At 32.1% G+C, this 11,701-nt stretch overlaps 2 protein-coding genes across 2 annotated transcripts; both read right to left on the reverse strand.

Moving 5' to 3' along the window:
* Positions 1-2,602: 2,602 nt before the first annotated feature.
* Positions 2,603-3,807, reverse strand: LOC145090722 (transcription repressor OFP13-like). Its single transcript, XM_079028823.1, has 2 exons — positions 2,952-3,807; positions 2,603-2,836 (listed from the first exon to the last, which is right to left on the reverse strand). Exons 1-2 carry the CDS (start codon positions 3,696-3,698, stop codon positions 2,786-2,788), a joined length of 798 nt encoding a protein of 265 aa, XP_078884949.1. The 5' UTR covers positions 3,699-3,807; the 3' UTR covers positions 2,603-2,785.
* A 2,336-nt stretch (positions 3,808-6,143) lies between these two features.
* Positions 6,144-10,230, reverse strand: LOC145089954 (uncharacterized). The gene is made up of 7 exons (XM_079028330.1): positions 9,445-10,230; positions 8,068-8,208; positions 7,506-7,985; positions 7,266-7,427; positions 6,871-7,197; positions 6,624-6,785; positions 6,144-6,545 (listed from the first exon to the last, which is right to left on the reverse strand). The coding sequence occupies exons 1-7, from the start codon at positions 10,189-10,191 to the stop codon at positions 6,144-6,146; spliced, it is 2,421 nt and encodes an 806-aa protein (XP_078884456.1). The 5' UTR covers positions 10,192-10,230.
* Between the last annotated feature and the right edge of the window lie 1,471 nt (positions 10,231-11,701).

Raw genomic sequence — 11,701 nt, forward strand, 5'->3', positions numbered from 1 at the left:
AAATGATTTTTGTGTTGTTTTTGCTTCACACAATCATAAAAACATTTCCTCCAACATGGTGGTGAAAGAATTTGACCCCTCTTGGATTTGGTGACTTTTTGGTTCTTAATGCTAGTTGACTTTCACTAATTACATGCTATTTGGAATTAGTGACTTTGACTAAGGAAATTGTAATGAGCTTCTCTAGCCATTTCAACAATTAAGAAAAGTCTAGGTAATCTCAAGCTCCTTGGATTACTATAGTCAAATTAAGGATTTAAATCAAAGTATTGCACCATTGGATTCTAATGATATGTTCATCAAAAGTCAAAGTGAGGAAACTTTAAGTCAACCATCTCTCCCTTATTGATTTTACATCAAACTCTTATTTTTGTTGCATTTGTCTATTTAAATCATAGTTAATTCTAGTTTGTTTCAAGTATTTCAAAACACCAAAACCCCCCATTTTATTTTTATTGTCATTTTACAAGTATTTTTACAAAGAGATTTTTCATAGAGTTATAAATTGAACCAATCTCCGTGGATTCGATCCCTTTACCACTATACACTATTTTAGTGTGTAATATTTAGGTTTATTATTTGTGTTGGCCTCGACAACCACCAGTACACGGTTTAGAGAAAAATGAATTGGTACCGTACCAATTCCACCCCTAATAGGGACCATATATGTAATTTAGTCTAAAAATGTTATTTTAAAATGCAACCGAATAAAAAAATAACAAATCTCTTTATATCCACATTTTTAAAACCCCCACTCTATATCGTGTGTTTATGTTCCAAAATTTTAAAGAGCCAAACTTGTATTGAGGGAAGTTTAAATATTCTCATATTGCTTCATACCATTATAAGTCATCAAGTTCCAAATTTTATGACTTATTGTTGGTAGATCTAGGTTTTTGTCATTATTTGGTCTATTTTAGTCTTATACCTTGGATTTTGGAAAACTCTCTGTCCCAAGGTTGTGTAGTTATGTTTTTTAGACTTTTTGTTGTGATTGAAATGCTTGAATGAGTCCCTTGCCCCATGCAATTTGGTTTTTGAACTTTTGGAGTCATTTTGGATCTAGGGTTTTAGTTTTGGCTTGTTTATAATATATGCATAGACAAAGTTTGAAACTTTATCTATTAAGACATTTATTTGATCTGGTTTTGAAAGTATTAGCCTTGTCTTTACAGATTAAGAGGTTTAGAGAGAAGCTAATAAGACATTGGTGAATGGTGTGTTTGATGAGTGACATGATGCGTTTTCTGCACCAAACACGACTATTTTGCCATGAAGTGTAGCACGACGCATTTGGTCAAGGATCGCAGCACGTCTGATTGTAGATCATTGACCATTGACTTTTTGATCAGTTTGACTTTTTGTCAAACGTTGAGGAATTGAGTTTGTAGACTAAAACTTGACCTCAAATTGTTATCTAGGTGGTTCATGAGACCGATTCTTGCAAGTGTGCATGTGTAATTGTGATTCTTCAACTTTCAGTTCTGGTAAGTTTTCTCATTATATTGTGTATTTGTGTATAACATTATATGTTTGGTGTGGTAGTGATGAAGCAAAATTAACAAAAGAGAAAAGAAAACACAAATTATTGGGGTGGAAACCCTTGAAAAAAATCGACTAGGCACACAACTTATTATATTAAAACCGATTAAGTGTATAAAGGAGTTATGAATCAATATAGAAGGTAAAGTTATAACCGCCTACATATACGATAGTAACAAGAATTATAATATAAAGCTAATAACTAATAATAACTTTTTTTAGAAAGGATAAAACACACCTCTATATATTACTCTTAGATCTACATATTTCATCTTAATCGAGATTTGAACAATCAATCATTAGCTAGGCTTGAGAGGCACCAACCTATAGTCCGCTAAAGAGATGGTAACTTAATTTCCAAATCCTAATAACTAGGAAAAGGAAACAATCCCATAACAACCCTACGGGGAAATTGAGATCATGCATCAACAATATTCATATTAACATGTTGAAAAATAATTTCAATTCAATGTAACAGCATTAATTTATTTTACCAAAAAAATATAAGAGGGGTGTTTCATGTTTGTATAAAAAAAGTAAGACACAATATTTTCGAAGAAGAACACGATGCTAGTAATTTGTAGGTATCAATCAATGCTCACCCTTCGTTTTTAATGTTTGCCTTTTTTTACTCAACACATGTGACTTGAATTGTACCCAAATTAATTCCATTTCATTTAAGTGGTCTTCTTTCATCAATTCCTCTCAATTGAGGTTGGCACATGGACGATGTTTTGATTTTCTTTTTCCTTTCATTAATTTGTCAATTGGCATTGCCAAAGTCGTTCTAACTTTTGCAAGAAAATTTGTCGAACATAACCCAACTTTGGATAATCGGTGTCACACTAAAATGATGTCTTTTACTAGCCGTTTATTCATTAATATATATGAGTAAATCATTTTAAATAATTGTTGTTATTCCTAGTCATTTATTTACGGGTTAATCTAAAATATATAATTCGACGTCATATCTTTATTCTTTAAGACTGTATAACAAATTTGAACCAGCTGAACGGGCTCAACAGCTATATCTGATGTTTGGTTTTGTTACTTTTTCCAGTTTAAAAAACAGCCAGTGACATATATTTCGTCTCATCACTAAAATTTGGTTTTTGCTACAACTTACAAATAAATAATTCAAAATTATATAAACATTGTGATATCAAGGTCTCGTGCATAATATGAGCAATTAATATAGAACTTATCGTAGTATCTCCTTCAAGTTCCAAAAGTGCAAATACTCCTAGCTAGCAGTAACATAAATTGGATAATAAAATTTTATAAAACCGAAAACCTGGCAATTCAGGTGTACAAAAGTGTCATTAATTACTTAGTATATAAAATATAATATTGAAGAAAGAAAGTGAGATATTTAATGAAAAAAAAAAAAAAAAAACTTATTTAGTTACCATTTTTCCTTGCTCGATGATCTTCTCTCTACCAACTTGATATAAAGGAGATGAGATGGGAGAAGAAAATGTGGAAGCAGCTGAAGTGAAAGAAACTATAGAATGATCAGAACAGGAAACACAATGATCACCAGAAATCCCAGCAAGCAAATCAACAAAAGCTCCAACAATGAACTCATGATTGTTCTTCCCATTCGTTCTCAAATACCATCCCAACAACTCCTCCAAACAATCCCAATCTTTCAAATCATGAGTCTCCACCATCTCCTTCATCGACTTCTTAAAATCCCCGTAAGGATTCTCAGATTCCATCTCCATCGCCACACTCTCTTTATATGGCAAAACACGACCATCACTACCACCGATATCTACAGGCGTACATTGCCTACCACTCCCTTGAGTTTCAAGTATCGAACTTGTGGGATCGGGTTCAAAAAACAACCGTTCAGACTTGACTACCCCACGTACAACCGTCTCCATGGAGGAGCACTCATTGTTCTCAAAGTACTTTTCTGACTCCGTCGACATGCTGGCAGATTCTGATGAGTTGGTGAAGTAGGAACCAAGCGTTGTAAGCTCAGCTTCTGCCTCAGCCAACGACTCCTTAGGACCTATAAACACCGAATCATCTGTGGTCGCTCGGAAAGAGAGGGTTTTTGGCTGCTTGCAGCTGGAAGGCCATAGCCATATTTCTTTGTGCTTGTTGAGTAACAACAGAGAAGGGATGAGATTCATGTTCTTCCCCATTTAGTCAAGTGAAGTGTTTGAAATACTTAAGTGAATACTCCTCAGACATAAGTGCTGTCCTCCATAGTTCGGTCTGGTATTAATGGGGCTGGTAGGGACTGTCTTATGTGTAATTAATGCTAGTGGTATGTAAAATTAGTTGTTTGCTTAGACAGGTGACTTTCATACAATATTTATAGTCTACCACGTTTATTTTTTCAGGCTTATTATAATCATATATTTTTTTTAATTAAACAAAATATAATTTAATAAAATAAAATTATATAAATTTAATAAAAAAATATGTTATTAATTTAATTAGAATCGATTAAATAGCTAAAAACGATAATTAAATTAAAACACTACATTATAAAGCTAATTGTAATATATATTTTTTCATGATTGCCGCTCTAACACCCTAAAATCCATATCAAATTCATTTCCGTACCAAATTAATTAGATCGATAGGCTTTATTAAAATTTTCATATCGCGAGTTTTTTGCTTCTCTTCTCAAGCTTTCTTTTTCTCCTCTAATTTCTCATTTTCAAAATTCAAACGATTTTCAAAATTCAAACGATTTTCAAAATTCAAATTATAAATCTCGAAATTATTAGCGACATTTTGAATGTCATCTCCTCTTCCGATTCTCGATGTACTAGCGACCTTTCAAAGCTATTATAATTTGTGCTTTTCTTATTCCCCGTCTTTTGGGGTTGAATGGTTTGGGTTGGGTTTCCTAAACAATTTTAGGTCCAGGTTTTGGTTTTGGTACGAGATCTAGATGGGTTTCCCAAATAAATTCGACTTCCGTTGTTGAGGGTTGGCTTCCCAAAATGTACCCGGATGGTGGAGGGGATTTTGAAACATGGTTGGGTTAAGATGTTGCATTGTATAATATTGTTGTTGTATTTATTAGTAGTAAAATTGTTGGGGTTTGAGTCGGGGCGAAATCATAGATGGATCAAGTTGTGCTTAGTAAACCGACGGATCCAAATAACGAACATTTGTACACGATTTGTTTCAAGCGTTAAATTGAAGTTTGTTTGGATTCATTTTTGGAGAACAAAGGTTTTAGTGTTTTTGTAGTTGAATGTAGTAGTGGTGTGAATATAATTGAATGTGTTGTAATATATATAATTTTGAAAAAAAAAATCAAAATATAGCCATTTTTAAACGGCCAAAAATCTCAACGGTTAATTAATGGTGCGACAAAGGTTCCTGACATAGTGGGCTTACCGCACTCCCAACTTCCGGTCGATGTCATGTTTACTACACCACCATAATGACACGTCACCACCGCAGGATGCGGTATAAGGGTGCACCTACCAGTCTTAATGCATTATCCCTTCTACCAAAATTTTCATCTATAGTTTTTGAGGCACACTTTTTACTAACTAAACAACGAGAAAGTTTTACTAATATTCTATCTTTAAGTCATATTTCAAATGTTTAAGCACTTGACTTTTAATCAAAGTGCTTTTCATAAAATCTAGTTAAAAGGATTCATAAGCTAACTTAACTGTATACTAGAGAAATTAATTTACATTATAAAATTATAAATGGTTGATGCGTAAGCTTAACAAAATACAATAACTATCATATCTCTATTTACTTTAGTGTTATTGTTCTGGAAAAAATTGTATGTTATGCCATTCCAGAATTCCGAGAAAGGGACAGAATATGGAAGCTCCATGGATACCTCCAAAAAAGGTGGTGGGTATCGTTGAAAAGACGAAGAATATCAATATTCCATGCTTAATACATTTCCTAATCTCGGTACAGACATTCGGACTTCTATTATGTTGGATCATATCCTCCTAAGATGTCCCATTATATTTTTTAAGCTATGCAAAACTATGAAGAATCCGAAAGAGCCATACAAAAAGTTGTTGGGAAATTGTACATCTAGACGTTGTGATGGTAGCATCTAAAATAGAAGAAGAAATGATTATTGATTTTAATAAAGAAATAAAACTTGTGGAAAATGGATATCTAATGTCAATATTAAAACTTAGTTCTCCAAAAGTTCCAACATATTGAAAAAATATAGACAACGATTTATTAATGGCGAAAAAGGATTATATTTGTTACGGTTTTCGCAATTATAGAAATAAAGTTAATTATTATGTGGTTAATTAATGTAACATGTATGTATTATAATATTTAATTAGGTGTGACACTCATATATTACATGAGTTTATTTAAAAAAAAAAAAAATATGAAATTTTAACAATTTGAAAAGTTTGAATTTATAAGAAAAATGAGAAAAAATTTTGAATTATTAAAATTAATGAGGTTTTAATGTATTTAATACATTACATATATAAACTATTTCTAATAAATACCTTTTATATATATCAAAATGAAAGGAAAAAAAACATGTGGCAAAAATTTGTTTATTTATTAGAGAGGATTGAATTTTAATTTTTTTTATTAAATTAAGATGCAAATGTCTTACATCGTCACTAGTCACGACGTGCCCATATAATTCGTGCCATACGTCTACGATATTCCATACATTCAGCCGCTACATCATCTTTTTTTATGTTCAACTCTTTACCACTACTTAGAGCCTCTAACCACATGCAAACAAAAACCCCACAATCACTGCCATTTACTTGTTGGGGTACACCTTTGGCAAATTGAATATTCAAATTCATGTGGGTGGACTCTCGTCCAGTCTTTGTCCAATAATCTATTAACTTTAAGAAATCATTGAAATTCTCTTTGAAAGCTAGTAGGTTTTCCAATATTATCTCATTAGATACTTCTGAAATCGAGCTATCATAAAGTGTTAAAGTCCATGTCCTCAGGTCCATACATCCCGTCAACCAATGACAATTGTTAATATTGATAGGAAACAACACCTGTGCAATGATGTGGAAATTAAATCTTAGAAATCTTCCTTAATATAACAAACTTTATGAATAACAAATCATACTTACCAAATCAACATTAGCCCAATCTACATACGGAGGCTTCGACCCATTTGCAAAAGGGATCAATGACTTCTCGTCAAAAAATGCCATAAAATGGATGGGCATAATCGTCCATCTTTCGTCGGGGAGCTTCGTATCTAATAGTAAAAGACTCCACATATCGATATGCTATTTATAGTGGGTAAAAAGGGTAATCAGTCATCGATATCCATTTTATTATATTTTTCAATTTAAAGCATATAAGATTATTTACCGAAGTTTCTAGCCAACCACGTTCTTCAATTGGATCATTATGGCAGAAAATGTGCTTCCAGAAATCAACGCCCCAAGGATAGCCCACATATTCGCCTCTATATGTAAAAGAAAGTGCTTCTTCATCCCTTTTATCATATAAAGCAAATATTTCTTCAGATTGTAATGCATCTATTTTGAAATGTGGAGGACGGAGTGGTTCTCGTGAAGTCGAAGGGATACTCATATATGAAGATTTGAAATAGGCTCTTGGGCGTTTTTTATGCTTATTGAGATCCACATTTTTTGGTATCTTGTACATTGGCCCTTTATCGACGATAGATCTATCCTAAATGACAAAACATAATATTATATATTGATTTCTCACACAACGGAAAACAGTAGTTAACAAAATACCTTCTTCTTTTCTACATCCTCAAATATGACAACTTTGTCATCCTTATTGTTCCCACATTCATCATTTGACCCATCATGTATGCCAACAACCTTTTTATCTACTTCCTTAAACATGGCAACCTTTATATATGACTCCTTCTCATCTTCCTTATTCGGCACGACCTGCATGCCAACATACTAGCATTATAATAAAACAACTTATTAGTATATAATGAAGAGTGGCTCACAACATGTACATACTGTATGAGTAGACTTTGCTTCCTCCTCTACATGCTTCTTCTCATCCCCCTCCATCTTATCAATAAATTCATCAGCATCAACAAACATATTCTCGTAATTATCCATCACACATGGCACAGTAGCTCTCATAAGAGTCAGTTCTTGTCTAATCTGTGTGAAACTGTTGGACATTTCTTTCTTAATCTGCACCATATCATTCGCAATCATGTTCTGACAAGTCTGTAATCCTTGGATTGTAGCCTCGATCGTTGTTAACCTCTCCTCATATGTACCCATGATGGTGGCGGCAAATGGTATTGGTGTGATCTGTTTGTGCATTGATGAGGATGAAGGGACACCAGTACGAGCCATCTTCTTTGGTGTCCTTTTGGCCTGTTTATCTTGAACGCCATTAGAAAAAGGGGAGCTTTCTATCAACCATATAGTAGAGTGCTCGACATTGTTTGGTGTAAGTCGCAGCCATAAATGTTTGTAAACATCCTAAAAATTAAGATAGTAATTGTTTAGAAAATAATAATTATAACATTTGGTTAATTAAATATCTTAAATATATCGAAAATACCTGATATCCATGTATAAATGACATACAAGACTCCCAACTGATGTCTATCACCCTTTTCCATTGTAGGATCCTTGGGATGACCTTCTTATTTAGTTCGGTGAACTCAAGAGCTATTTTGTGAAACATCTCCCATATCCATATCTATCAAGTTATACAATAAAAAAGAAAATTCAAAGTTAGTTTATCTGGAAAACATACAATAGTCCGTACGCACTATACATTAATACATCCTTTTCTTTCATACACATGGTATTTAATAGAGGTGTATGTATGTATATATGCTTCATTATTTATTGTTCTCTTGAAGTCATTAAAATTGTGTTTTAAGAATTCAAAATATTCGTATAGATAAAGATACACATATATAAATATAAATTGTATTAATAATTTTGTTTTGTATTAATTCTTGGTAGGGATTTTGTTTTAAAGTTTAGGATATGTATGAGGAATAGTTGTTGGGCATGGAGCTAAGGTGCTTAAGGTAACAAACAGTGTTATGCCGAGGGCTCAATATATTAATCCTTGGCGGTCCTGGTTGGTGCAGTCGCATGGGCCTCCAATCATAAAGGGCGTTAGTTTGGATATTTGATTACTAAAAATTAGAAGATATAAGTATTAATTAAAGAATAGTTGCATGTTAATTAATCTCATTCATTTTTTATTAACAACAAATATTAGGTTTTATAAATATTTAATATCAATTAAAATTTAGAGATCAACATAAAGACATTACACATCCAAAGATAACTCAAAATTTAAAACTGGATTTGGGTTTTAGGGTCAAATTAAGTATACAACAATATTAGCATTCATGTTTTGTCCCTTTTGTAATTAATGAGCATGAAGAAACTGAATTTCACATTCTTTTCAGCTTGCAAAATTGCTCTGGAGGTGCGTGCGGAGTTGCACAAGTGTTGTAATGCCATTCCCACATTAAGTCCCAATCTGGACAGCTTGTTCAAATATATTAAGGGCAGAATACAGCAATCTTCTAAACAACATGCATCATGCTCTTTGACATGGTCGTGAGGTCTTTCACCTAGGTTTTTGGGATTTTGTAGGAACGGCTTATCTTTAGAAACGGTGATTGTAAACCACAATGTATTTATTTCTAGTGAGGTTCAACATTTTGCTTTTGAGTGGATTAGATGTCGTTCTAGATATGGTAGAAAGGTTAACTGGAACCTATACCCTCGATAGTTTTTTTAGTTAATATAGCTTCCCATTCAAAAAAAAAAAAAAAAAAAACATTAATTAACTAAAAAGAATGAGGACATGCATGGCAATTTAGGTGTAGTAAATGTGTCATTACTTGTTATATAATATTGAAGAAGTAAGTAAGGTATCTAATACAAGTTATAAGACTTATTTAGTTACCATTTTTCCTTGATCGATGTTCTTCTCGCTACCAACTTGATATAAGGGAGATGAGATGGGAGAAGAAAAAGTGGAAGCGGCTGAATTGAAAGAAGCCATAGAATGATCGGAGCAGGAATCATCACCACCAGAAATCCCAACAAGCAAATCAACAAAAGCTCCAATAATGAACTCATGATTGTTCTTCCCATTCATTCTCAAATACCACCCCAACAACTCCTCCAAACAATCCCAATCTTTCAAATCAAGACTCTCCATCATCTCCTCCATCGACTTCTTAAAATCCCCATACGGATCCTCCGATTCCATCACCATTGCCACACTCTCTTTATACGGAAAAACACCACCATCAATATCTACAGGCGTAGTACGTTGCCTACCACTTCCTTGAGTTTCAAGTATCGCACTTGTTGTATCAGGTTTAAAAAACAACCTTTCAGACTTGACCCCACGTACGATTATCTCCACCGAGGAGGACTCGTTGTAGTCAAAGTATGTTTCGGATTCAGTCGACATGCTGGCAGTGGCGGATTCTGATGAGTTACTGAAGTAGTAACCAGGCATTGTCAGCTCGACTTCTGCCTCAGGCAAAAACTCCTTAGGATCTATAAACAACGAATCATGATCTGGTGTAGTGGCTCGAAAAGAGAGGGTTTTTGGGTGCTTGCAGGAAGGCCATAGTCGTATTTCTTTATGTTTGTTGAGTAACGGAGAAGGAGAAGGCGAGAGATTCATGTTCTTCCTCATTTAGTCAAGTGGAGTGTTTGAAATACTTGTGTGGATATATACTCCTTAGACATATGCATCTCCCTCCATTGTTCGGTTTGGTATTTATAGGGATCACACAATGTCATCGGATGGGTCGTAGGGAATATAATTATTTTGACACTAATGAATATGTTGTTAAAATATTTATGTCATTGTTATTAACTACATAATAATTTTTATTTTTACACTAATTGTAATTATTTTAAATTATACAATAAATAAACAAATATTAAAACCACGTTATTTGGCCTCTAGCTATATTATTTGAGTTACGTGTGGCTAATTATTATTAACTAGGTGTGATACCTATATATTACATAGGTTTATTTTGAAAAAAATAAATATGAAATTTTAACAATTTAAAAGTTTGAATTTATAAAAAAAAAATGAGAAAAATTTTAAATTATTAAAATTAATAAGACTTTAATGTATTGAATACATTACATATATAAACACTTTCTAATAAATATTTTACATATATATTATCATACATATTAAATGTGAAAATTTAATTTAATAAAAAAAATACAATAAAATGACAAATGAAAAATAGAAAACTCAAAAATTCTAGAAAATATAATATGTCCAAATAAAAGAGAAGAGGACATGTGGCAAAGTCATTCTTATTTATTAGGGTAGATGATGATTAATTTTTAAATTGACTTATTTGGTCATTTGTTAAGTTTGACCACGATAATTATTCTAAATGTAAAAATTGTTTTTAAGGTAACGTAATTTTTAAAAATTATCACTTTTAATGAATTTATAACCTAATTCTTTGGAACTTTTATATTATTATAAATAAAAGTTTTTGAATATTTTTTACTTATTTTAATATTCCGGCTTTGATTTTACATTTAACATCATATTTGAATTCTTTAGATTTAAATATATTTGAATTCTTTAGATTTATTTTGTAGAATTAAAATGATAATGTTTATATTATATAACATATGTGAATGAAATACATTAGGTTAAAAGATGAAGAGTAAGCATTAAATATAAATAATAAAGAAGTTAACCACTGTTATCAATAAAATTAACATCATATTCATATTAACTAATTAAATACTGTCAATTGATCAACATGTTGAGATGTATTATGTAAACTTATTATTAAAAAAATAGACACGAATAAGAATACCAATAATCAAACTACTTTCGGTGTGGAGGAACTTCATTACTATAGTATACCAATGTGATATTCGGACCTTGCGGAGTTCGTCTTGTCTTGAAAAACCATTCCTTCTTTTTTGTCCTCATAAACAAATTCCAAATTAACGCCTTCTGTGGAACGAATTTGTTTTGATGAAACATAGTTAAACACGTACCTTAGTTTCATTTCTTTCTTTAGTTTTTGCCTATCCATTATATGTTTGTACAATCTTAAAACAAAAGTTTTTAATGGAAACGAACCTAGAAAGAATCTGTCCTATTTACAAATTTCTGCTTTAAAAATTCTGTTTCTGCTGAGTGTAAAAATTCCAGT

Source organism: Lactuca serriola, chromosome 2 (genome assembly GCF_051521515.1).
Source record: "Lactuca serriola cultivar US96UC23 chromosome 2, Lser_US96UC23_V15, whole genome shotgun sequence".
In the NCBI taxonomy this organism is placed as follows: Eukaryota; Viridiplantae; Streptophyta; class Magnoliopsida; order Asterales; family Asteraceae; genus Lactuca; species Lactuca serriola.

Bases quoted from the DNA above. Each gene is read 5' to 3' on its own strand.
- LOC145090722 (XM_079028823.1), bottom strand. From the start codon at position 3,698: ATGGGGAAGAACATGAATCTCATCCCTTCTCTGTTGTTACTCAACAAG. The intron at 2,837-2,951 runs GTAACTAAATAA...CTGAATTGCCAG, and splicing joins TCATCGAGCAAGGAAAAATG to GTTTTCGGTTTTATAAAATT.
- LOC145089954 (XM_079028330.1), bottom strand. From the start codon at position 10,191: ATGAGGAAGAACATGAATCTCTCGCCTTCTCCTTCTCCGTTACTCAAC. The intron at 7,428-7,505 runs GTATGTACATGT...GTTGGCATGCAG, and splicing joins AAGCAAAGTCTACTCATACA to GTCGTGCCGAATAAGGAAGA. The intron at 6,786-6,870 runs GTAAATAATCTT...CACTATAAATAG, and splicing joins GTGGTTGGCTAGAAACTTCG to CATATCGATATGTGGAGTCT.